At 43.6% G+C, this 27,630-nt stretch overlaps 1 protein-coding gene across 1 annotated transcript in view; it reads right to left on the minus strand.

Moving 5' to 3' along the window:
- Positions 1 to 27,630, minus strand: part of LOC306918082 (metabotropic glutamate receptor 7-like) — a gene marked incomplete at its 5' end in the record, with an annotated part of 197,894 nt that overhangs the window by 48,712 nt on the left and 121,552 nt on the right. Inside the window, 5 exons of the mRNA XM_079530969.1 lie at positions 1,212 to 1,374; positions 6,509 to 6,609; positions 6,785 to 6,998; positions 16,402 to 16,762; positions 20,738 to 20,834. Of these exons, the coding sequence (XP_079387095.1) occupies positions 1,212 to 1,374; positions 6,509 to 6,609; positions 6,785 to 6,998; positions 16,402 to 16,762; positions 20,738 to 20,834 (936 nt within the window). The remainder of the gene's footprint in view (positions 1 to 1,211; positions 1,375 to 6,508; positions 6,610 to 6,784; positions 6,999 to 16,401; positions 16,763 to 20,737; positions 20,835 to 27,630) is intronic.

The following is a 27,630-nucleotide window of genomic DNA, read 5'->3' on the forward strand; positions in this document are numbered from 1 at the left end:
GCAGGGAAAATGTATCGAAAAATAGCCATAAGCTCACAATTGGAGTTAACTCTGCATCCAGCATATATTTGGAGCGGGAAGGGGTGGGGGTGGGTGGAAGATAATGCCTCGGCTCAAAGAGAGGCTTGTGTCCCCCATATCCCGTCGTGCATTCCTTCCTTCCTGAGGCGTTTCGGGAGCGTCCCATTGTTCAGTGTCTCATCCCGTCTTTCCTCCTCTCCCCAAAACGCCTGTTTCTGTTGTTCCTCGCCGCGCGTTGCCTCTTATGCACATGTGAGCCGCCCGCACGCCGCACGCCGTGTGTGTGTGTGTGTGTGTGTGTGTGTGTGTGTGTGTGTGTGTGTGTGTGTGTGTGTGTGTGTGTGTGTGTGTGTGTGTGTGTGTGTGTTGTGTGTGTGTTTATTGACTAACATCAATAAAAAAACGTATGGAAGTGGCACAGGAGAATAGATGGAAGATATACATTTAGAAGAGATTTATAGACATAAATGCACAAATATAAAATAGCTGTGGTGCTTCTGTAAGTGGTTATGGTGAAATATATAGATAGCATTATTATTAATATATAGCATTTTTGTCACAGCTTGCACATCAGAGTGTAATTCAGCTTTACAAAAGTTTAAAAAAAGAACGCAGAAGCATGTTGCTGTAATAGTCGACTGATGGGTGCCGCCATCTTTGTTTGGAGGGGGCATGGCTATGGCGTCATCGTTTCAGGAAAGAACCGTATTCGTTGTGTACATGAAGACGCAAAAGTGGTGTCTCCGGATTTTGTCACTCTGGGACCCGGTTTAAAAAATGACCGTTTTCGGCCACCCAAAGCGCTGTCTCTGATTGGCAGAAACACCAATACGATTAGAAACTGTCTCTGATTGGCAGAAACACCAATACGATTAGAAACTGTCTCTGATTGGCAGAAACACCAATACGATTAGAAACTGTCTCTGATTGGCAGAAACACCAATACGATTAGAAACTGTCTCTGATTGGCAGAAACACCAATACGATTAGAAACTGTCTCTGATTGGCAGAAACACCAATACGATTAGAAACTGTCTCTGATTGGCAGAAACACCAATACGATTAGAAACTGTCTCTGATTGGCAGAAACACCAATACGATTAGAAACGCGTGCTGATACAGCTGAAGAGAGAGAGAGAGACAGAGAGAGAGAGAGAGAAAGAGAGAGAGGGCGGTAGAGGGACACTGACCTTCTCTTGGGACTGGGCAGTACCAAAGAAGATGGGTATAAAGGCCAGCCAGACGATGCAGGTGGTGTACATGGTGAAGCCGATGGGCTTGGCCTCATTGAAGTCCTCTGGGACGTCCCGCGTCTTGATGGCGTAGATGGTGCACGTCACCATGAGCAGGATGCTGTGACCATATATAGAGTTATACAAACTACCATTAAACTACACGTCACCATGAGCAGGATGCTGTGACCATATATGGAGTTATATATAAACTACCATTAAACTACACGTGACCATGAGCAGGATGCTGTGACCATATATGGAGTTATATATAAACTACCATTAAACTACACGTGACCATGAGCAGGACGCTGCCTGTGACCATATATGGAGTTATATATAATCTACCCTTAAACTACAGGAGACCATGGGCAGGATGCTGTATTGTACAGTATTTTGGTGTTATTTTCTATGCTATATTGATTAATTGAATAGTATACATTAGGACCACAATTGAAACAAGTCCCCAGGACTTTTTCTGTGTTATCATTTTAGCTCAAACGGAGGACTGTATATACCACGTTCTGTTTGAATTCCTGTCTAATAAAGTATACTTTATTAACTCTTTATTTTGCCACCCTAGGAGGCAGCAAAGTGTAGCTAACCTTAGCCAGCCCATCCAGTGATTTTTTTCCTCCTGTCAACATCCTGTTGAGCAGCCTTCAGTCCACCATTGTCTCTCTCTACGTCGTCCTCAGACGAGCCCTCCATCTGCGCCTCCAGTCATCTCGGTTCTCCAGCATTTGTGCTTTCTGCACCAGCATCTGTCTTCAGTACGTCCACGTACAGTTAGGTGCCATTGATATTGTCCTATTCTTTTTTTTTGAGGTTTGCGTGATCTGCGCATTTCACAGTGTAGATATTATGTCCACTAGGGGGAGTAGAGAGCTATATAAAAATCTGCTCCAGGTCCTTCAAAGCCAGCGAGAGAGAGAGAGAGAGAGAGAGAGAGAGAGGTGTGGGACGTGCTCTCGATCGATGCCCGTGTGTTGTTTCCCACAGTACAGGCTTTTTGGCAGGGGGGTCTTGATGTCGGTGGCAGTGGCCATGCAGCTAGTGTCATCCTCCTTACTGCTATCTTCTCTGATGCACTCGATCTGTAATGCCCACAGCGGCTATCATTAGCATTAGCTTACGCCGTTTATCTTTCGCCAGAAACGTGTACATGTCGGGAGCGATGCAAGACAAAAATCACAAAATCACATTGAATGGATACCATGGACAGCGCTCGTATTTCCAGAGTTATTAAAGGCTTTGAAAATCCCACTTTAGTATGTATTGCATATGGGGCCGTGTGCAAAGATCCTGGTGCTGGATGTGCTTAGCAACCGGAACAATGTTAAAAGCTGATATTCTTCATACATGGTGTAAAGGGGGGGTTGGGGGGGGGGGGGGGTACGATTATGTTCGTACTTAGCAGAAAAAAGAGTTACAGTCCTTTCAGCTGGGGAGCGAGTGACGCAGGCGTCAGCAACAGGTCTGCTCATGAGGATCAGAGACAGGTCTGCTCAGGAGGATCAGAGACAGGTCTGCTCATGAGGATCAGAGACAGGTCTGCTCATGAGGATCAGAGACAGGTCTGCTCATGAGGATCAGCGACAGGTCTGCTCATGAGGGGCGCGGAACACGTAGCGTTAAAAAAAAAAAAAAGGTCAACGCAATCCAGGTCTATTCCATCAACTTCTCAGCATGTCCAAAATAAACACATGCCTCTCATTGACAATGAATTACTAGGCGAAAAGGCCTTATGACTGACATTGTCAATATGATGTCATCAATATCATCAACAACAACTGAGGGGCACGGTGGCACAGTTGGTAGTGCTGTCGCCTCACAGCTAGAAGGTCCTGGGTTCTATTCCCGCTCGGGACGCTGTGGGTGCTGGCGGCGTGTTTCCTCCTCCGCGTCATCAGTGCCCATACCCGAGGCGGGGTTGGCGAAAGGGCCTTTCTGTGTGGAGTTTGCATGTTCTCCCCGTGTCCCCTAGGGTAGGTACCCTCACAAAAAACATGCAGTAATCCTGGTCTCTAAACTGCCTCCCCCCGGCCAGTCGGGGCGCCTGATGGAGGGGAAAGGAACTGGTTGGAATAACGTGTTCCTTCAACGCGCTACGTCCAACCAGGGAACCCCCCCCCCCCCCCCCCCCCTGTCAGGTGTAAAGGAGCAACTTGGACACTCAGGCATGAAGGAAGCATGAGTTCAAGTCCGTTGCTCTCCCCATGTCCCCCATATATGGGGACTAGGTTGGCGGAGGGTGTGTAGAGCCCAGGATCACATTAGATAATTGACACGGGTGAAAAAATGGGTTACAAAATCGTGGGATAAAAATTATATAAAAAAACAAAAACAAGACAACAACTGAGATCCACAGGGAATCAACCCTGTCTCTTTGGCTGAGGTGTTATTTTTGTATGCTTTTTTGGTCATGGCTCTCAGTTCCCACCTGATGTCGTGTGGGAGTTCAGACTGCTCCAGACCGTACTGAATAACTGCTAGCTTACATAAGGTCTTCAGGCTAGGGCTCAAGTCTAAGACATACAGGTCATCAGGGGTGTTGCTTCCTCCAAAGAGGATGATATGATCTCCCACCATGCAACAGCACATACTATACATCTTAGACAGGCCTTTCCCCTTGGGCTTAACCATCTTCCAGTAGAAGGTCTCTGGATTGTATTCCCACAGATCATTGAAGGTCTGGTTATTGTAACAGCCACCAAATATGTACAGCTCTCCATTGTAGGTAAATGCTGAATGACAGTAGCATTTTTTTGGAAGGAGCTGTGCAGAAGGTGTGTCCAGCCAGGTGTTGTTCTCTATGTCAAACACTCTGATGGTGTTGTTTCTGGAGGAGGAACCTCCAAATACAAACATCTTTGTCCCGATGATGGTGGCAGAGTGACATGCTGTAGCAGGAGGTGGAGTTCCTCTGGTGTTGATTAAAGACCAGACCATCGTTTTGGTGTCAAACTTGTAGTTGTCATTAGTGCATCCCGTCATCTGGATCCATCCTCCATGGATAAACATGACCTTCCCCAAGACACAGGCTGAGTGGTCGTACCTCTCCTTTGGAACAGTCCCAGAAACCTGTGGTTTGAACCATGTGTGGGCGTTGACATTAAATGCATAAAGCACGTTGCAGAAAGGCCACCCTCCCCAGATGTAGACTGTATCTTCTATCAGCACAGCTGTGTGGTCACGGCGCCTGGAGGGAACCTCAAGGTGACCTAGTCCTCTTCCAGGTCCCACTGGAGGTAACTTCTTCCAGCGTAAAGACACTGTGTTGAAGACATGGACACCCATGTTGTTGTAGGTGTTGTAGGTTCCACTACTGTCGCCTCCAAAGGAGGCGACAGCCAGTCAGGCTACAGCAGCATGACTGGATTGATTTGGTCCTCCTGCTTTGGAAATGTTCCAAGATAGCATCCCCCTGTCTGTCTGTCTGTCTGTCTGTCTGTCTGTCTGTCTGTCTGTCTGTCTGTTTCTCTCTCTTGACGTCTACAGTCATTTTCAACACAGTGCATCATCTTATATCTTCTGGTGTGAAATCACACGATGCGACACAAACTGTTGCCATGCACGCCTTAACGACGCCAATTTGTGCAGCTGTTCTCATCTGCACCCTTTGACTCTGGTGCTATGCATTACTTGAAATGGCTGGCTTTCGGCAGAGCGCCTGTCCTAAATTAAATGCCTCAACGTGGGTGTGTTTCTACTCAAGGTGTGTGTGTGTGTGTGCGTGCGTGCGTGCGTGCGTGCGTGCGTGCGTGCGTGCGTGCGTGCGTGCGTGCGTGCGTGCGTGCGTGCGTGCGTGCGTGGATGGATGGATCTGAGGCATCGTCGGTGTTTAGTATGATTGTTTTAAAAGTGGGCGGTACCAGTTAATTGTTCTCACTATTTTTAGTATGTTTGTTTTAAAAGTGGGCGGTACCAGTTAATTGTTCTCACTATGTTTAGTATGATTGTTTTAAAAGTGGGCGGTACCAGTTGTTCTCACTATGTTTAGTATGATTGTTTTAAAAGTGGGCAGTACCAGTTCATTGTTCTCACTATTTTTAGTATGTTTGTTTTAAAAGTGGGCGGTACCAGTTTATTGTTCTCACTATTTTTAGTATGTTTGTTTTAAAAGTGGGTGGTACCAGTTAATTGTTCTCACTATGTTTAGTATGATTGTTTTAAAAGTGGGCGGTACCAGTTAATTGTTCTCACTATGTTTAGTATGTTTGTTTTAAAAGTGGGCGGTACCAGTTCATTGTTCTCACTATGTTTAGTATGTTTGTTTTAAAAGTGGGCAGTACCAGATCATTGTTCTCACCATGTTTAGTATGATTGTTTTAAAAGTGGGCGGTACCAGATCATTGTTCTCACCATGTTTAGTATGATTGTTTTAAAAGTGGGCGGTACCAGATCATTGTTCTCACCATGTTTAGTATGATTGTTTTAAAAGTGGGCGGTACCAGATCATTGTTCTCACCATGTTTAGTATGATTGTTTTAAAAGTGGGCGGTACCAGATCATTGTTCTCACCATGTTTAGTATGATTGTTTTAAAAGTGGGCGGTACCAGATCGTGACTAGCCAGTCAGTTCACCTACAGGGAGAACAGAATAAAACTAGCCAGTCAGTTCACCTACAGGGAGAGCAGAATAAAACTAGCCAGTCAGTTCACCTACAGGGAGAGCAGAATAAAACTAGCCAGTCAGTTCACCTACAGGGAGAACAGAATAAAACTAGCCAGTCAGTTCACCTACAGGGAGAGCAGAATAAATGTCATTCTTCACAGCGATCCGCCCGCCGAACTCTTTGAAAGACGCAGTAGAGTCTTGTAGAGTCGGGAGGAAAAACATAAATGTGCTATTTTCCATGGTTTACGATAGAGGGCGCTCTACCGCAGCCTGCAAATGATCCCAGTATCAAAGCATTTAGACAGAAATACAGAACGTGCTACAGTCGTCAATCAATCAATCAAAATCACTGAATTCAGCCGCCTGTTATTGTTTTTAAATATTTAGAATGGTCGCTGAACTCAACAGACAACTGCCTAATCAAATCAATGACGTCGTAATCCCACCTGTATGCTAGCGAACGAAGGTGATTTGTAGATCAGTGATAATTAAAGCTCATCTGTATCCCAGTGAGCAGAAGATTTGTAGATCTATTAAAGCCCACCTGTATCCCAGTGAGCAGATGATGTGTAGATCTAATGAAGCCCACCTGTATCCCAGTGAGCAGATGATGTGTAGATCTAATAAAGCCCACCTGTATCCCAGCGAGCAGATGATTTGCAGATCGGTGATGTCACACTTCAGCATGCCTCGCGCCAGCAGAGGGTTCATGGTCTTGTGCTCGTCGTAATCCACCTGGTCAGAGGACATTAAATGGTGATTGGACATTGTTCTGATGACTCACCGCGGTGTTGGGCTGTGATTGGACATTGTTCTGATGACTCACCACGGTGTTGGGCTGTGATTGGACATTGTTATGATGACTCACCGCAGTGTTGGGCTGTGATTGAACATTGTTCTGATGACTCACCACTGTGTTGGGCGGGTCCACGGCGAACCACAGCAGCACGCCCAGCAGCTGCACGGCGATGAGCGACGAGGCGATGGCGATCTGCGACGTGGGGCTGATGAAGCGCGGCGCCGCCACCGTCTGCTTGCCCTGCTCGAAGATACGGTAGATCCGGTTGGTCTTGGTGAGCAGCGCCGCGTAGCTGATGCACATGCCCAGGCCCAGGAAGATACGCCTGGGGAGGAGAGACATGGGTAATGTAGTTCACTAAAACTTCAACTAAAATAGACCCAGGAAGATACGCCTGGGGAGGAGAGACATGGGTAATGTAGTTCACTAAAACAACAACTAAAATAGACCCAGGAAGATACGCCTGGGGAGGAGGGACATGGGTAATGTAGTTCACTAAAACTACAACTACAACTAAAATAGACCCAGGAAGATACGCCTGGGGAGGAGAGGAGACATGGTTAATGTAGTTCACTAAAACTACAACTACAACTAAAATAGACCCAGGAAGATACGCCTGGGGAGGAGTGACATGGGTAATGTAGTTCACTAAAACTACAACTAAAATATACCCAGGAAGATACGCCTGGAGAGGAGAGACATGGGTAATGTAGTTCACTAAAACTACAACTAAAATAGACCCGGGAAGATACGCCTGGGGAGGAGAGACATGGGTAATGTAGTTCACTACAACTACAACTAAAATAGACCCAGGAAGATACGCCTGGGGAGGAGAGGAGACATGGTTAATGTAGTTCACTAAAACTACAACTACAACTAAAATAGACCCAGGAAGATACGCCTGGGGAGGAGGGGAGACATGGTTAATGTAGTTCACTAAAACTATAACTAAAATAGACCCAGGAAGATACGCCTGGGGAGGAAAGGAGACAGGTTTTAATTAGTGGTGGGCATAGATACATTTTTTTAATCGCGATTAAAATGCCTCATTTGAAGTCTGCCAAAGTCATTCAAAATATGTGTGCGCTACCTACATAATGACCAGAAGTAAGTCCTTGAGAACGCGTTTCTCAGGCCAGGTGGCCCATTAGACAGGTGCCCTAATTATGGATATTAACAATACAACTATTAATATCTTATATTTCATATTGTGAGCTTGTAGAACTATTCACAGTGTTGCCAAGTCTAGTCATTATAAGCTACTTTGGACTTGTTTATCTGTAAGTTTCTTTAAAATATTGGTGGTCCTTGAGATGAAAATGTTTGAGAACCACTGCTCTAAAACAACATTGGACAATGCTGTTTGACAGTCAGCACTATAGTTGCTAATTTTAGCATCATCAATAGACCCTACCGCACAGACCACACAGACTACCGCGGAGGCACGGACCCCCACGCAGACCATCGCGGACCCCCACGCAGACTATCGCAGACCCCCGCGTCAAACTCCGCGGGGGTCCGCGCCGACCTCCGCGTGGGTCCGCGCCGACCTTTGCGGGGATCCGCGCCTCTGCGGTAGTCTGTGTGGGGGTCCGCGGATAAGGGGGTTCCTGCGGAGGTCAGTGCGGGGTAGTCTAGTCCATTTGTACAGATTTGTACAGTTTACTTTTAGAAAAGGGTCATTTGGTTCCATTTGAAGTAGGCTAAGGCTACACTCGCAGTTACCAGACCAGTTACCAGACCCAGCTCCCAGACCCAACTTTGAGAATAGATTAACGGCGATATTTTTTTTATCGCGCGATAAGAGTCTCGCGTTAACGCAGCACGTTAACGCCGATAACGGCCCAGCATTAGTTTTAATATAGTTAACTAAAACTAAAATAGAGGCCAGACCCAGGAAGACGCCTGGGAGGAGAAAAACAAGGTTATAGTGGATGAGATCATAGGGATGGGAGACATTATCAGCCTCCCGATAGTATGGGCCGATAGCGGAGACTAAAATGTTGAGTGTTGACTCTGGGAGTAACCAAGGACTATTAATCCATTGAGACCTGGAACGCATCCATGTCACGTTAGCGTTTAACCACATTAACCATTAACCCATTTTGGGCGGGAACCCCTTTTGGTGTTTTAAACATTATGTTATAATTTAGCTATTGAAAAATAGCAGATCTACAAGCTCATAGCGCGCCACCGAGTGGCGTGCTATGAGCTTGTAGGTCTGCTATTTTTTAAAAATCGTTAAAATGTGCCTCAAATCTTTCCGAAAATTGTCATGATTTAGAAAACTTTTTTTTTAAATTTCAACGTCAGGCCTGAATGGGTTAAAAGAGGACAAGAAGCGAAGACATGTTGCTCCCTGGAAGGAAAGAAACATGCGCAATTGAGACCAAGGAAGCTGAACGCGGAAGTGTTGGCTGCATATAGCCCATTGCGCATGTTTCTTTCCTTCCAGGGAGCAATATGGAGTCCACCGTACGGTCTTCGCTTCCTGTCCTCATTTAACCCTTAGAAGGGGAAAGACGCCAATTGGCGTCATCATCAGCATTCCGGACGAGAGCAATGACGCCAATTGGCGTCTTTCTCGTTTTTGATTATTCTAAACATATTAATATGCTCCGGAGCGCTGTTTAAATTCCTGAGCTTATATTCCAACTACATTACCCAGAAAACCCGTGTCACGTGACACACGTGTACGTGTTGCCATTGGAAGCTGGTCCCACCCCCTGTAAACAGTGGGGGCAGAGGGAGTCTTCATAGTTTTCATTGTTTAGCCTTTTTTGCCGTCTCGCCCGAGCGATTTTCTAGCAGAAAAAGTTGAAAGCAGTACTATTTATTTGAGCGAGTTTTGTGGTAGTAGTATTGATCCATACGCGTCCCAGTCGCCTTCTCCAGGCAGAGTAGCCCTGGTCCAGTGCTTACAGCAAGACTCGCTGGAGACGGAGGGTGGCAGCCGTCTCCCTCCCTCCTTTTTTCATTGTCTCCCCATCGTCGTCCGATGAGTCATACCGGGAAACCATTGAAGAAGACGATCAACCCGGAATGTTTTGAGGTAATCTTATTGTAGAAAATGCCCTTCTATAGTGATCAGAAATCATAAGATGATCGCTACAAATAGATGCTTGGATAATTACTACTACTAGTCAGATCATGACGCCAGAATGACTCACCACGATGGTCCCCAGCCATTAGCCAGCACCAAAGGTGCTGGCTAATGGGGGGGTTGGTGTCGATCGGTTGGTCGGTGCATTGGTGCTGGCTAATGGCTGGAGGGGGGGTTGGTGTCGATCGGTTGGTCGGTGCAGTACAAATGTATCGTAGCAGGCATGCACGCATGGCAGTACAATTATTTTATATTGTAGCGTGCCTTATAGGCGATCTGATCTTTAGAGTAATGTTCGCTCCTTTTATTTACTGTCTACAAAGACGGAGAACAAACATGCATCGTTTACTGAAGCAACGCGTGGTTATGATGACCTTGCTACAAGGATCGGAGGGGGGACGGGGAGTGAAGCTAACAGTAGCGTATTATATAAGATCTGTATGACGTTTCATTGACGTATGAGCTTGCATGATAACCGCATTCATTGTATATTGTATACAATCATGACTGTACATTGTTTAGTGTGTCACCGTGTGATGATGATGATGACGATGATGTCAGATAGCCTACGTTCCCCCCCCCCCCCCAACTGGCTATTGGCCGGGCTGACTACAGCTAAATGTTTATTTTTATATATTTAGAACTGGCATCAGATGAGGAGGAGGATGATGATGATGATGATGATGATGATGATGATGATGATGAAGACGAAGAGTCAAGACTGCGATGGAGTTCTCCGACACTGAACCGGATGCATTCATTCATTTCAGTTGTTGTTGTTTTTTTTAAATTTAGCCTACACACACACACACACCGTCAAGAACAACTGGAATGCAGTGGTTTGGGGACACTGGGGAGTTTGGGAACAACTGTTTTGTATGTAGGCCTATTTATTTTCTGTAATATTTATTATAATTGTATTATGTTAGTAGTCATAAAAAATAAAAGACGCTTTTACAATGAGTTAGACCTGTCATGGCTATTTTGTTCACTATTCTGAGGTTTATGGTTTGACTAAGCGAGTTTCAACTGTGATTTACTCTGTAACGGTAGATGGTAAGAACCCAATTTTTTGTTATAATACAGTATACATTCAAGTCTATATTTTGATACATATCATGGGCACAAAGTCATATCAAAACAATGTCCTTGGATGTGTTTTTTATCAAAACTGTTTCTTCACAACAGGTTTTTGAGATACATGCATGAATAGACAAGGTACTGGTAAGACTATGTAAACATGGTATGTATCAAAATGTGCGTTAGAATGTCTAATTTTACCCCAAAAAAGAATTGAGTTTATATGATGTTCCAATTCAGAGCTATGGAGACTTAGCTGGATAGGTCAGATTGATCATGACTGACCATGCTATTTATAGATGGCAAAATATCTACAGTGGTACATGTGAGAAACTTTTTATTTTATTTTAATTGAACTAGACAACTCACCCTTTAAAATGAGATATTGCATGGCTATGTACGCCCAGCAGAAAAAAAGTTATTTAGAAAATAAAACTTCAACCGGACATAACTTTTTTTGTTGTCCTAGAAACACTACCCAGTGTAAATGCAGGCTCTTTTAAATGGCTTCCAACACAAAAACTAAACATTTTATCAACTCAGTTCATTTTTTTCCTGGAAGCAGACAAGTCAAGCTTTCTCTGAAGGTCTTTCACTGTCACACATTCACAACAGAGAATTTTCAATAAATCATTCAAAAACGGGATTATGCCATAGAGAAGTCTACCTACTATATAGAAATCCTTGAAACTCTCAAAGAGTTAATAGTCCTTGGGAGTAACAAGGATGGATAGGATCAGGAACGAGTACATCAGAGGGACAGCGCATGTCAGACGTTTTGGAGATAAAGACATCCACTGTGAGATTTCAGCCAGACATGCCGTGATGCGCTCTTCCCCCGGAGTAGTATGGGGGGGGTTATAAACAGTTGAGTGTCATCGGCGTAGCAGTGATGAGCAGAGATGACATATTATGGAGCAGGCTGAGCTAAGGCTGGCTGACTAATTGGGGGAGTGGCCTCAAGAAGAACAGACACACTTAGATCGGACCTCATATACGGTACACCATATTTGAGGTGTAGCTACTGTGGAAACTCCATATATGGACATGCCGGGACATAGTGACATCAGAGGGATGACAGTTATCCTACCAGATGGGAGATATAAGACGAGGCAGAATTAGTTTACATACAGTGTTGTCTACCAACCAATCAGTTTACAGACAGTGGTGTCCACCGACCAATCAGTTTACAGACAGTGGAGTCTACCAAACAATCAATTTACAGACAGTAGAGTCTACCAACTGAAGCCCAGAACATCTCACAACATTCTCAGCGGTGTAGAAATGGCGTCCACCAGCGGTCTTCTGTCTGAAGAGCACTTCCTGTGTTCCATCTGTATGGAGGTGTTCACTGATCCAATAAGCACTCAATGTGGACACAGCTACTGCAAAGCCTGTATCACACGTTATTGGGACACTATGATGTGTGCAAGTGTCCATTGTGTGCAAAGATCTTTGATAAGAGGCCAGACGTATATGTCAATACTTTTGTTTCTGAGATGGTTCAACAGTTCAGGAGTAACAAGCTGAAAGAAGAGTATGAAGCAAAGACAGAGCCTGAAATCCAGCAGATGATCCAGGAGAGACGAGTGAAGCTTCAGGAGGTCAAAAGATCAGTAGAGCTCAGCAGGAAAGATGCAGATACAGTCATAGCAGGGAGTGTGCATGTCTTCACTGCTCTGATCAGCTGTATTCAGAGAAGCCAGGCTGAGCTCATTGATGTGATCGAAGAGAAGCAGAAAGCAACAGAGAAGCAGGCAGAAGGCTTCATCAAAGCAACAGGAACAGGAAATCACTCAGTTAGAAACGTTCTCCATACTTCTGTCCATGTTGTAATGCTGGCGGTAGAAACTCTGCTCCTCTGATCATCTCTCCTGTAAACACGAAGAAGAACATCATCATGGAGTTTAAATAATCCGTAAATTGGACATGTCATTGTAGGCCAACAGGGGGCCCAAAAGGTAAATCACGATCTGCCAGTAGATCATAAACGCTGTCCAGGTAGACCACATGACATGGCCCTAAAATATATATAATATTTTGTATGACGTTTTAAAAACAAAAAACACCATCAATGACAAAACAAAATCAATAACACATATATAATTTAAATATAAAAAAAACTATTTCTGGCATCTGACACTTGAATTAAGGTGACCTGATTGATTGACATCAAGAAGGGCCTGTCAGCTCAAACACACAATACAATAATTTGTTTCACAAAAATGTCCTTACTAAACTTTACAAAGTACAAAAAAACCCCTCTATTTCCCATTCCAAGTGTGTTTGTCGATATTATGTAATGCCAGCACTGCGGGACGCACGGGACGAATGTCACCAGCACAGTTTTGTAAAGTGCTGAAACGCACAACAGGACAACCAAAAGGTTTTTATAAAGCAGAAACTAGGTGTGTTTCCATAAAGCCGTTTTTTGTGCATTAAGGATCTTGCGAAAATCTCCTGGATGGAAACATCTCCGCAAAAACACTTTTTCACTTGAAGGTGGCGGATTTAGCCTTTTTCGAAAAAAGGGAAATGCGCATTATAGTGTATGGAAAGAAAGCATTGAACTCGCATTATATCGCTTTTGAACAGTTGGAAAATAAAATTAAAAAACGATGGGGAGGCAGTGGAGTAAACGGTGCATGGGAGGGTGGCTAGAGGGAGAGGGAGTGATGTCGACCCGTCCGATTATAATTGTGTAGTGTGTTCAAAGATCCCATTATGAAGTCTGAATCCTCCCGAGTTGATCATTTGAATATCTGGATCGCTACTGTATGGATGCAAGAATCAAGACACACACACACACACACACACACACACACACACACACACCTACACCGTAGTGTACACGTGGAGGCTAGGCTATAGCCGATGAAACAAGTTATTCACAACTGTTTGCAGCTGCAATCAATCAATTTACAGTATAAACGACCAGTATGCTCCAATCGAGTCCCGCGACATATAGGCTACATGTGCCCCAAATATATTAAGACAAGCATTACACAACAAATCGTTCTTTGACTGTAGGTGTCGTCAATACTGTGAAAGCAGCAGATGCCTGCTGGCGAGCTGCTGTAGACTGGCTGACGGTCGGTCAGCCGCTGACCAGGGATCAGATTACAGCGCAGTATAGGGGGTCCCGTCCGTTAATATGAGAGCACGCACAAAGCGCATCAAATCAATGGTGTGGACATGGATTAGGACTACTTTACATGAGCCTCACTTTACTGGCAAAACAGTGCCACCTACTGCATATTTCATGAACTTATTTCATATGCGCATTTTATCAGCTTAATGGAAACACAGACAATTCGCTTTTCTTTTTTCGACTTAATGAACATACGCTTCCTTTTTTCGCAAAGGCTTAATGGAACCGTACCTACTGACAGGGTCGATTTTCTCTCTGTATGTACCGCACTGTATATTTCCTTTCTGTATACACATATGTAGCCATGTTGCTTTGATGTGTTCTTATATATACTGTATCCATGTTACTTTGATGTGTTCTTATATATACTGTATCCATGTTACTTTGATGTGTTCTTATATAGACTGTATCCATGTTGCTTTGATGTGTCCTTATATATACTGTATCCATGTTGCTTTGATGTGTTCTTATATATACTGTATCCATGTTGCTTTGATGTGTTCTTATATATACTGTATCCATGTTGCTTTGATGTGTTCTTATATATACTGTATCCATGTTGCTTTGATGTGTTCTTATATATACTGTATCCATGTTGCTTTGATGTGTTCTTATTATACTGTATCCATGTTGCTTTGATGTGTTCTTATATATACTGTATCCATGTTACTTTGATGTGTTCTTATATATACTGTATCCATGTTGCTTTGATGTGTTCTTATATATACTGTATCCATGTTACTTTGATGTGTTCTTATATATACTGTATCCATGTTACTTTGATGTGTTCTTATATATACTGTATCCATGTTACTTTGATGTGTTCTTATATATACTGTATCCATGTTACTTTGATGTGTTCTTATATATACTGTATCCATGTTACTTTGATGTGTTCTTACATCCTTTTTTTTCTCCCTATCAGTTGCACTGTATCTAACCTGACTCCGCCAGCTGGTGGCAGCAGTGAGTTCCTCCTCATACTCCCATCTGGACTCTCTCGGGCAGAGACAATGTAATCCGATCAAATGCTGATCCGAGTGATATGCGGCCGTATGCGACCGCTAGAGGCGGGATCAACGCGAGACTGATGACGTACCCCATGAAGCCTTGAATAAACAAACATTTGTCGCACGGGGCATGGGGTGAGTGCACGGTAAGGCCTCACTCACACTGTTGCAACATGCATACAACATTTGTCTCGTGTCTTGTCCATGTTTAATGGCCGCCCCAATGCATTTCCAATGGAAGTCACATGGTTTGACAAAACATTTTTGTTTGATGGGGGGGAGGGGGGCACAACACAGCCATCAAACAAAAAGGTTCAAACCATGTGACTTCCATTGGAAATGCATTGGGGCAGCCATTAAACACGGACAAGACACAAGACAAATGTGGTATGCATGTTGCATGTCTGTATGTCTGTGCGTGTGCGTGTGTGTGTGTGTGTGTGTGTGTGTGTGTGTGTGTGTGTGCGTGTGTGTACTTTCCCGCTTCTCTCCTCTTGCAGCATCAGTCAGAAGTGCGCTGCAGTTCACATGAAGTTCAACAAATCATGTCAAGTGCATTCATTAAAACCTAAGTGCTGTGTTTAATTGTGTTTTCTGTTTTATATACTGTTTATTTTTAGCATGACACTTTTCATTTCGTTTCACTTCATTATTCAGACTGAAAGCCCTCCCCACGGCAGCAGTTTATGGGATGGGTGTCGTCAAAGCGGCAGTCTTCGGTGATTGGTTCATACCAACCAATCAGAATAGTAGGAAAGCAGATGACGTTGGTGTCAATTATGTGGCTATGGCTAACCCGTTTGCTAACCAAACAAACACAGCCAACGAGCGCTACTAGTATGTAAACAAAAGCGGTAAAATATGTCGGATGATGATGTTTATAAAACCTCTCGTGTCTGTAATGAAACTATTTATCATACGTCGATTTAAAAGCCAGATTGATACGGCCGTGAGTTACCGCAGTGGGGGCAGCCATGTTTGTTGTCTGATGCTGTTGAGTGACGGAGCTGATGGCCAATCAGCGTACGGCTACGTTCGGATTTCCGAACGTATCTGACACCGTCGTCGGGAGGGACTCCAGACCTTAATGGGCGTGGCTAGCGATTCAGGGCTGGAGCCAGGCTAGTTCATTTTTACATGTTTAATGTGCCTCTGGTCTGGTTTTCTAACGTTTGACTGACAGCAGTACGACAGTTCCCATTGTCAAGTGCGTTTACCTGTTGAGCCTTTATTTCATTTGTATGTAACAAAGAATGGAAGCAATCATTTCAAGTTTTAAGTGACTGGGGTGAGGGCAGATGTAGATAGATAGATAGATAGATAGATAGATAGATAGATAGATAGATAGATAGATAGATAGATAGATAGATAGATCGATCGATACCTGAAGGAACACACTCCCACGTCAGGCTTGGCGATCATCAGGAAGGTGATGACGTAACACAGGAAGATGCCCGTCAGCAGCACATAGCTGAGCTCGCGGCCCGCCGCCCGCACGATGGGCGTGTCGTTGTGCCGCACGAACGTGGCCACCACGAACACGGTGGCGCCGATGCCCAGCACGGCCAGGAACACAGGGATGACGGCCCAGGGCGAGTGCCACTCCAGCTTGACCACGGGGATGGGCTGGCACGCCGTGCGGTTGGCGTTCGGACGAAGGTTGTACGCACACATGCGGCACGACGTCTCGTCATACTGGTACTGGTAGCCGTCGCACAGGTCGCAGTGCCAGCAGCATGGCATGCCTTGAACACAGACAAATAATATGTCAACACAGGTCGCAGTGCCAGCAACGAATATGTCACACAGGTCGCAGTGCCAGCAGCATGGCATGCCTTGAACACAGACAAATAATATGTCAACACAGGTCGCAGTGCCAGCAACGAATATGTCACACAGGTCGCAGTGCCAGCAGCATGGCATGCCTTTTTTCTTTTTTTTAATATTTCTTTATCCCACGATTTTGTAACCCATTTTTCACCCCTGTGTCAATTATCTAATGTGATCCTGGGCTCTACACACCCTCCGCCAACCTAGTCCCCATATATGGGGGACATGGGGAGAGCAACGGACTTGAACTCATTCATGCCTGAGTGTCCACGTTGCTCCTTTACACCTGACAGGGGGGAGTTTCCCTGGTTGGACGTAGCGCGTGGAAGGAACACGTTATTCCAACCAGTTCCTTTCCCCTCCATCAGGCGCCCCGGCTGGCCATGGGGAGGCAGTTTAGAGACCAGGATTACTGCATGTTTTTTGTGAGGGTACCTACCCTAGGGGACACGGGGAGAACATGCAAACTCCACACAGAAGGGCCCTTTCGCCAACCCCGCCTTGGGTATGGGCACTGATGGCGCGGAGGAGGAAACACGCCGCCAGCACCCACAGCGTCCCGAGCGGGAATCGAACCCAGGACCTTCTAGCTGTGAGGCGACAGCACTACCAACTGTGCCACCGTGTCCCCATGCCATCATGCCTTTAACACAGATAAATAATATGTCAACACATGTCGCAGTGCCAGCAGCACACTTGAGTGTCTGTGAGGTCTTTCTAAGCCATTTAAAAAAAAATAAGCTGATTATTTTTGCCCGTGAAGCTCTCAGATGGTTCCCCTTCCATGACTTTTCGTAAATATCCGATTCAAATCATCTCCGTTTTGTTTTTGATCTGAGACATTTTCTAAACATGATTTTAGGCATACTTGTACCATCTCCGCCTATTCGTTTTCGGTCAAAATGACCCCTGTCACCCGTCCTCCTTCGAGGGAGTGGACTTCACACCTCCAGACAGCCCATTGTTCAAGTTAAAAGACAATGGGCAGTATTATTACTTAACTTAAGACCTGGAGGCGTGATCAATGCCATTTGGCCACTCGGAATAGCCAAATGGCATTGACCACGCCTCCAGGTCTTAAGTTAAGTCATAATACCTGGTACTTAAGACATGCATAATACTGCCCAAAGGCTCTTACCCATTCAGCTTGTGTGGTACCTGGCCTTACTTCAGTCATGCAAACCGGGGAGGAAAGTGTTCTATAAGTACATTTACTGAAGTACTGCAGCATAGCATGTCTTTAAACAGAGTCAAAGTACAAAAGTATTGGCTTCAAAATGTACCTAAAGTGCCAAAGGTACTCATTCAGCAGAATGTCTCATTTCAAGTTTTGGAATGTATAACAATATTTTGAAACAGCACATCTACATACAGTGAGCTTGTAGATCGTCTATTTTCAAATGGCCTAAATGTATAATAGGCTGAAATCTACAAAGTATAACTAGTAACTCAAGTTTTCACATACATGTATTGGAGTAAAAAGTACCATATTTGTATCCCTGATGTGGAGTAGAAGTAAAAGTATTGGAAATTGGAAATACTAAGAAACAATTCTAAACTGTACTTAAGTACTTGTACTTATAGTTACTTTCCAACACTGCACACGAGCACTGCAGGCCAGGCAACGTGCACTTCACACACACACTGCAGGCAACGTGCACTTAGGTTCACACACACACACACACTGCAGGCAACATGCACTTCACACACACACTGCAGGCAACATGCACTTCACACACACACTGCAGGCAACGTGCACTTCACACACACACGTGCACACCGCACACACACACACACACACACACACACACACACACACACACACACACACACACACACACACACACACACACACACACACACACACACACACACACACACACACACACACACTCTCTGCAGGCAACATGCACTTCACACAGACATCAAAGGGAGTTCGTCCCCCCGCCCCCCCCCCCTCTCTCTCTCTCTCGTCCATTGAATGCAGGCGGCATTTATTTATTGTGTTGAAATAAATGGAACCGCAGGCAGCGTTCAGGAGAATATGACCTCGTCTGAACTCTGATGAACTTGAACTGATCCGTTTCATGATGAAAGAAACCATTTCTACCCTCTGTGTAGAAATATAATGTGTGTCACATCTCCAGTAAATGGTGAATTGTACATTAAGGCCCCATTTAGACTGGCAGACAAATCCAGATCTGTGCCACGTGCAGATTGGAATGCCATTTGTTTAACCCATTTAGGCCTGAAAAAAAATGTCTTCTAAATCCTGACAGTTTTCTGAAATACCTACATTTCTAGGCCTACGTATATCACTCAATATTTCATGTCAAGGACCCCAAAAATGTAATCTGTAATTGGCCTCCGACCCCCATCTGAAAATATGTTGTTCCAGGGACCCCTCCAGAAGCAAAGATTTGAGTTAAAAACGTTCGTCTAAAACCAGACAGTGGCCTTGTGGTTAGAGTGTCCGCCCTGAAACTGGGAGGTCGGGGGTTCGATCCCCGGCCGGGTCATACCAAAGACTGTAAAAAGGTGACCCAATGCCTCCCTGCTTGGCACTCAGCATCAAAGGGTTGGATTGGGGGGTCAAATCTACTAATCAAATGATTCCCGAGCGCGGCACGGCTGCGGCTCACTGCTCCAAGAGATGGGTCAAATGCGGTGAACAAATTTCACTGCGGTACCGTGTGTGACAAATCGTATGACTTTGACTTTGACTTTAGACAAATGGGATTCCAATCTGGATGTGGCACAGATCTGATTCAGGCTGGATTTGGCTGCCAGTCTGAACACACAGATCTGAGACAGATCTGATCTGGTCTCTTGTAAATGCAGTGTGAACGGGTCGGGACAAAAGATCAGATTTTGAGAAATAAATCGGATTTGAATCGGATTTGACTGGATGTGACTGCAGTCCAAATGGGGCATTATAGTTGAGCGAGGTGTCGCTCGTGCAACGACAATAGCCGAGCTCGTAGATCGGCTACCGGTATTTCCCCCCCAAAAAGTTTTGAAATTGCCCCTCTAACATTCTCTGCCCGTTCGTCCCTGAACTTTACTTGAAGGTTGGTGTGAGTTAGTGAGTCACTTTGTTCTCAAACTTTTTTCAAAGATTTTAGTTAAACTTTCATCAAAATTGATTCACTTTTTCCACAGATTCTTACATTTCTTTTGAAAAATAGTACTCAAGTAAAAAAAAATCTGCTATTTCCACTGGGCAACGTCCAGTGATGCAAATAGCTTGCATACTGCATCCTTAGACTCACTAAATTGAGGACGAAATCATGCCCCTCCCCCCACCCCCCGTCCCAGCCCCACCCCTCCCTCCTCCGCGGGTCCTGGGATGCAATACTGTACTGTACTGTACTCTAACGTCATTGAAGTAGGACTCGTAAAATGTCCCTGGCACCAATCTAAAAGACCGTCCCTGGGTCCCGGGACACGTACATTCAGTGGCGTTTCCAGGAATTACATTTTGGGCAGGCAATAATTACATTTTGGACAGGCAAGATGTGCTAATTGTCGTCCCCCCGCATCAGTAGCACAAAAGGTTTTCAAAGAGATATACCTGCCAGACAGTAGGATACAAAGGCTGAAAGGCATGCATTTGCATTCCAATGGGTGATTGAGGGTCGCGCTCTATACGCGCAACAGCCAATCCACTGTCCACTAATAGTTCTCAGGTCTTGTTTTTGTCCTCAGTGTGTGGATTTTGGCCAGGCAGAAAATGGAATTTGGACAGGCGGACGCCTGTCCTCGCCTTATTGTAGATAGGCCTACGACTCTGCGTACATTACATTGAAAACCTATTTACATCATCTTTTGGGTCTTTTGGATGAACAGTTTGGGAACCCGCAGTGCTCGAACCGCCGTATACCGAATACCTTTGACTCTCTTCTTCCTCTCTCCCGTCCTGCAGGGCAGGCTGCACACAGAGACGGGCACTTCCTGTTCACCGCCTGGCCACTGGAGGTCCTCCACCTGAGAGAGAGAGAGAGAGAGAGAGACATGTTTTATTTTCTGCACCACCTGCTTTATTTTATTTTATTTTTATTTATTTATTCATGTCATTGATATTATGTTGTTATGTTGTTGTTTGTCATATCTGTCATTGTGCTTTGGCAACACTTGTAAAATGTCATGCCAATAAAGCCTGTTGAATTGAATTGAATTGAATTGAATTGAATTGAATTGAATTGAATTGAATTGAATTGAATTGAATTGAATTGAATTGAATTGAATTGAATTGAAGAGAGAGAGAGAGAGAGAGAGAGAGAGAGAGAGAGAAATCAGAGACACATACTCCCCACAGATCACAAAACATTTTCCACAAGGGTTGAACTGGTTCAGTTCTTCTTCTTTCCACTGAACCTGAATTGGTTCAGAACCCTAAACGGTTGGTTTCGGAACTGGAACCCCCAAAATGGCCGCCCGTTCCCTGAAAGCACCAATGGGTTCCAAATAATCTAGAACCGGAACCAGTTCTAGAACCGAAGTTCTTCTGGTGGAAAAGGTAACCAAAGGGAATTTCAAAACTTGTTCAGAGGTAGATAGTCCCAGCAGGTGGGCCACGTATAGGTGCACCGTAGGGCATTCACTTCTAGTCATTTTTACTAGTTGACTAGTTGCCTAGTTTAACTACCTATTATGTAAAAAAAAAAATAATAATTAAACTTTGTTTTTGTTTTGTTTTTTGGAAATGTTTTGGAAATAAATATTTGTACATTGAAAAACTGTGTACATGGTGACTATAACTATAATCTACCTGATCTTGAGGCCTACAAAATCGGGGGGGAAAAATAAAAATAAAAAATAAACTTTTTTTTAATTTTCTTTTATCAACTAGTTGCTTAATGCCCTAGTGCACCGTTGCTTCCATCTGCACCAAACGTTGCACAATCACTGTTGTCTGCCAATCACGTTTCGATTTTCAATCCCCTCTTTGTATGTGTACAGTGTAGAAAACAAAATAAACCCTTCACCTATCCGTTTTCCACCCTCTGCCATAGTGTGAAGAAAACAATGACTCTTTGATCAGACATAAAAGAAAAATCAACAGAACACACACCATAATTAAGGTGCATAAGGAACAAACAACACACATCATAATGTGAACAGAACACACACCATAAGGTGCATAAGGAACACACACATCATAATGTGAACAGAACACACACCATAACCCATTCTGGGCGGGAACCCCTGTTGGTGTTTCAAGCATTATGTTATACTTAATGTTATAGCTATTGAAAAATAGCAGATCTACAAGCTCATAGCGCGCCACCGAGTGGCGCGTCAAATAATACACTAAATAATTATTATTAAAATTATGACGTCATGAACGGGGCCTCCAGATCCTTAAGGCCGCCCCTGTAAGGAACACACACTCACCATAAGGTGCATAAGGAATTGAAACCTAGAAATAGAGCACCTTTCTGTCCTTTTGTGTAATGTGGACTTATTATTATATGTCTTCTCGGTACTTGAAAGTCATTGAAAGAAATCACCATGGAAACAGAGCTTACTACCTTCAGTCTGCAAAATGAAACCAAAGCAAAGAACACACGAGTGTGAATGCAGATGATTGTAATTACTACAGAACACCGAATGCAGAGGGGACGCGGTAGTGTCGTTAACAATTTCCCTGCGGATCACACACACACAAACACACACACACACACACACACACACACACACACACATACACATACACATACACATACACATACACATACACATACACATACACATACACACACACACAGTAGTAGCAGTAGTCATCTGAAAGGTTTTGCTTTTAGTCGACTAAAATGTATTTTTTGGGCGGGCCGTGATGACGTCACAATGCCTGATTTATACTCAGCCGCGTGGTGAAGAAGCCAATCAACAAGCTCCCTAGCGCCACCTGTGATCTGTCGTTTCTTTGCGGAGCCGTCACCCGTTCTACACGTTGGCTTTGAAGAACGACACTTCCACATTCCAGCGTGGGGGAGGGGTTATCGGGACGTCGTAGAACGACGTGAAGGGGGCTCCCGTCACAACAGAAGCGTATCTTAGTTACGTCACCATCAACAGCCAATAAGGACCACCATTCTTTCCGACATTGATACATAAATTCATGTATACGTTACCCGCCCAACATTGAAACATATCTTAACAGACTTACTGCTTTTGGCGGAACGCTCCGCCATAAGGAATGTAATTACCTTCCGCTCCTGGCGGAATACTCCGTCTGATAAGCTTTATTATTGATATCAAACCGGATCGCTGATTTCTATTTTTTCATTATTATTTTGGCTCGGCCTTTCCTTCTTTAGCGATCCTCGCGCAACCGCGCTGCCGTCCACCTCCCATTATAAAGGCTGACTAAAAGCTGAATAACTCCTAATCTACGGAGCTCTCCATGGGCTGGATACAACGCGCGATGTTCGGAGGTCTTTGCTGATTATCCGGTGGTCTAGATGGAAACATTGGCGCTTTCTAGAGCAAGGATGGCTATAGTTTAGCTCGCTAGCATTGACGCTATTTATTTAGCATAAGATGGACGCCCACAACATCCGTTTCTGTGCTGTGTGTGCACCCTCTAAATCTCCCCCGCAGCCCTCGGCAGTGTGAGGTTGGCTTTGCGTCCAGCAGGGGGCAGTAAACCTGTTAATACGTCAACATCAATTGTCAATTAGAGACATGCATACCATACATACATACCACTTTTGTTCCAGTCGACCACAGTACTTGCACGCTCTTCTTGCACATATAACATCTCGTCATTAGTCAAGTGGATTTATTTTGTAGTGGCGCAAGCCCCTCCTATGCCCAGCTTTGTGTGTGCGTGTGTACCCCATAGCGATGATTTGATTGGCTGGCTTAAAAAGTGAGGACGCCAAAAGTGATTGGCCAGAATGTGATGATGTATAGTGATGAGAGCGCCCCTTACTTCACAGGAAGCAGATGGACTAAATGAGAAGTACATGACACACCAGAGCAAAGCAAATTTTATTTTCCTTTTGGTAAGAGGGCACTTTGCTGTCCAGAGGGCAAAAGGGAAGGTGCTCTAGCACCACCTAGTGTCTATCTGTGCACGTGCCTGTCCCCCCCATCGTAATCTACGTAATGACATCATCACGCAACAATGTCACAATGTCGTCATCACAACCATGTCCTTTAAAACCAGTCGTCAAGTGGACAAAAAGTCATTTAGCGACTTTTAACGACGGCTCTAACTTCTTGTAGTAACGTCTGAGAGATATATTGGATCAATTCGCTATAGACAGTCATCAGCCTCGTGGATTGACCAACCCACCTGTGAGAAATGTTCTGCTGGACACTGCATCTGAGTGGAGCAACAAAACAATACCATGGTGCTGCTGTTGCAGTGCAGCACAAGCTGTACCACTTTAAATGGTCACGTCATCTCAACACGGATCAGATTGCAGTGTGTGTCTTCAACACGGTGTCCTTGCGCTGGAGGACGTTGCCCCCGGCGACACGCAGACGAGGAGAACGTCACCCAGAGATTCCCTCCAGACGTAGCTACCATGTAGCCGTGCTTCTGGAGGATACCATCTACGTCTGGGGAGGGTATCCTTACTGTGACGTGCTCTATGCCTATGACGTTGACGCACACAGATGGTTCAAACCACAGGTTTCTGGGACTGTTCCAGAGGCGAGGTGCTTCCACTCAGCCTGTGTCTTGGGGAAGGTCATGTTTATCCATGGAGGATTCATCCAGCTGACTGAATTCATTAATGACATCTACAAGTTGGACACCAGCACACTGGTCTGGACTTTAATCAACACCAGAGGAACTGCACCACCTGTATCAGCAGGTCACTCTGCCACCATCATCGGGACCAAGATGTTTGTATTTGGGGCTGTGGGAGGGGTCAGGACTACAAAACCATCAGAGTGTTTGACACAGAGACCAACCTCTGGCTGAGCACGACTTCTGCACAGCATCTTCCAGGAGGACGCAGGGGTCATTCAGCCTTTGACTACAATGGAGAGCTGTACATAATTGGTGGCCACAACAATAACCAGATCTCCAATGATCTGTGGAAATTCAGTCCAGAGACCTTCTCCTGGATGAGGTTTGAGCCCAAGGGGAAAGGCCTGTCTAAGACGTATGGTATGTGCTGTTGCATGGTGGGAGATCGTACCTTCCTCTTTGAAGGATACAACACATCCAATGACCTGTACGTCCTAGACTTGAGTCCTAGCCTGAAGACCTTATGTAAGCTAGCTGTTATTCAGCATGGTGTGGAACAGTCTGAACTCCCACACGACATCAGGTGGGAACTGAGTGCCATGACTACTGTAATGGCAGCTTTTGATATTACTATTAGTAAGTAAACATCATCAGGAAGAAGCAGGACTCAACCATCAGGATTCGAACTCCATTCTTTTATTGTATATGTCATCACACCAGAGAGAGACTAGTGTCTCCCTCCAGAGCTTCCCCAAGCCCCCCCACACACATGTCCCACACATATTTTATACTTTCAGCAGTGTACAGAGTTTCAGGAGTAACAAGAGATGGTCCTGCCTTAAATGGACTCTATTCTATAGTTAACTCACACAGTTTGAAATAGGTTTACATGAGTCAGCAGTCTCTAATGAGTTGGTCAGTGAAGAACAGGTGGTAATTAGAGTGTTAAGTATCATCTACTAGTAGGCTACATTCAATTAATCAATACCATAGTGTTTATATGCATTTTTGCCACTACATTCCATCCTATTTCTCGTTGTAACTGAAAACCTCAGTTACATGTACACCAGAAAATACATATAATAACATTAGAATCATAATTCACTGGGATACAATCATGAACAAACATTCAACTATATTGTTAGGTACATGTGTGATGACAGTGACAAATAGCATTGCGCATATGCTATCAGTCACCCAGTCCCACACGGTGTAGTCAACAATAATTATTTGGTTAAATAGACACCATTGACAGTATAATTTCACCTCCAACATATCTAAAACTCACCGGACATTTTGGCATATTTTTGATAATGCTATGCTTTTTGTTAAACAATGACCCTATTGGTCTGAACTCTGAATATAAGACTACGTTTTTGTTTGCTTGTTTTTTTCAATGGAACCATCTTGGCCCTGTGACTGTTTTAGACTCATACTGGTCTTGACATAAAAGTCCTGATTTGAGAATTCCTCACAGCAAATAAAACATAAAACATTAAAAACTGTAAATAGAATTAAACATAATTAACATGACTTCAAATATTTCAATGTTCCAATACACTTTAAACACTCAAAAACACTAAAAAATGAAATAGACTTAAATTGAATTAGAATGATAAAAATGAAATAGAATTAGAATGATTAAAATGAAATAGAATTAGAATGATTAAAATGAAATAGAATTAGAATGATTCAAATGAAATAGAATTAAATTGAATTAGAATGATAAAAATGAATTACACTCAAAAATGAAATAGAATTAAATATAATTAGAATGATTAAAATGAAATATAATTAAATATAATTAGAATGATTAAAATGAAATAGAATTAAATAGAATTTGAATGATTAAAATGAAATATAATTAAATAGAATTAGAATGATTAAAATGAAATATAATTAAATATAATTAGAAGAATTAGAATGATAAAAATGATAAAAATTAATTACACTCAAAAATGAAATATAATTAAATAGAATTAGAATGATAAAAATGAAATAGAATTAAATAGAATTAGAATGATTAAAATGAAATAGAATTAGAATGATTAAAATGAAATAGAATTAAATAGAATTAAAATGATTAAAATTAAATAAAATTAAATTGAATTAGAATGATAAAAATTATAAAAATGAATTAAAATATATATACATGTTCCAATATCACTCTGGCTGTTTGTTTTCACACCCAGATAAAATAAATTAAAGTAGAATACCAATGGACAGCTTGTATAATACCAGTGAACTGTTCCTAGGCTAATTCCTAATCCTATACTATTTTTAATTTGTTCCCCAACATTCTTTCTCTCACAAACAGGCCCGGCCAGGACACTCACAGACACACACAAATACCCATTGCACCTCTGACCCCCCTTCCCCCTGCCAGCTGAGCAAAGGAGAGGGGAGAGAGGCTGATCCCTGTACCTGTATGGACATTAATATTTGTGTGGAAGTGGATTCCAATATTGACTTAATAGGAATAATATTCCCAATAAATATCCCCTTCTCCCCCCCTTAGTTTGTGAGTAACTTTCACAGAATAATGGATAGATGACTAGCCCTGCAGAAACCATCATCAAACCCATTTAGAAAGCTGCACACAAACTAAGAGCTAAAACATGTACAGTATACTCAAGGTGAGGTTTAATCCCTATTAATACTATCTCCATCAGTTCAACATTTTCTGCAATATATTACTCGATAACCTAAAGCCTACGGGTTACTTTAACTTTATTTTTTATATATCATCACGTGGAATTTGCTTTCGCATTTCGTTACATGGAAATAAAAATAAGTACTTGCCACATGGCATTTTTTCCTCACGTGGTGCGTTTAGAACCGAGACTTACTTAACATCTATACCTAGTAATAGCAGAATAATGGACAGGAGACAAAGTAATATTGGACATCCAACCTTGTGGAAAAGCCATCATAAATGTTTTGGTATTTGGTAATGTTCAGTATTTTGGTCTGTCTCACCCACACACACAAGCACACACAGGCGACCTCTGTGAACCCTGCCACCCCAGACAGATGAGTCAATTTGTTTATCTATTTAGTGCATGTGTGTGG

The sequence above is a fragment of the Electrona antarctica genome (genome assembly GCF_951216825.1).
Source record: "Electrona antarctica genome assembly, contig: scaffold_41, whole genome shotgun sequence".
Lineage (NCBI taxonomy): Eukaryota > Metazoa > Chordata > Actinopteri > Myctophiformes > Myctophidae > Electrona > Electrona antarctica.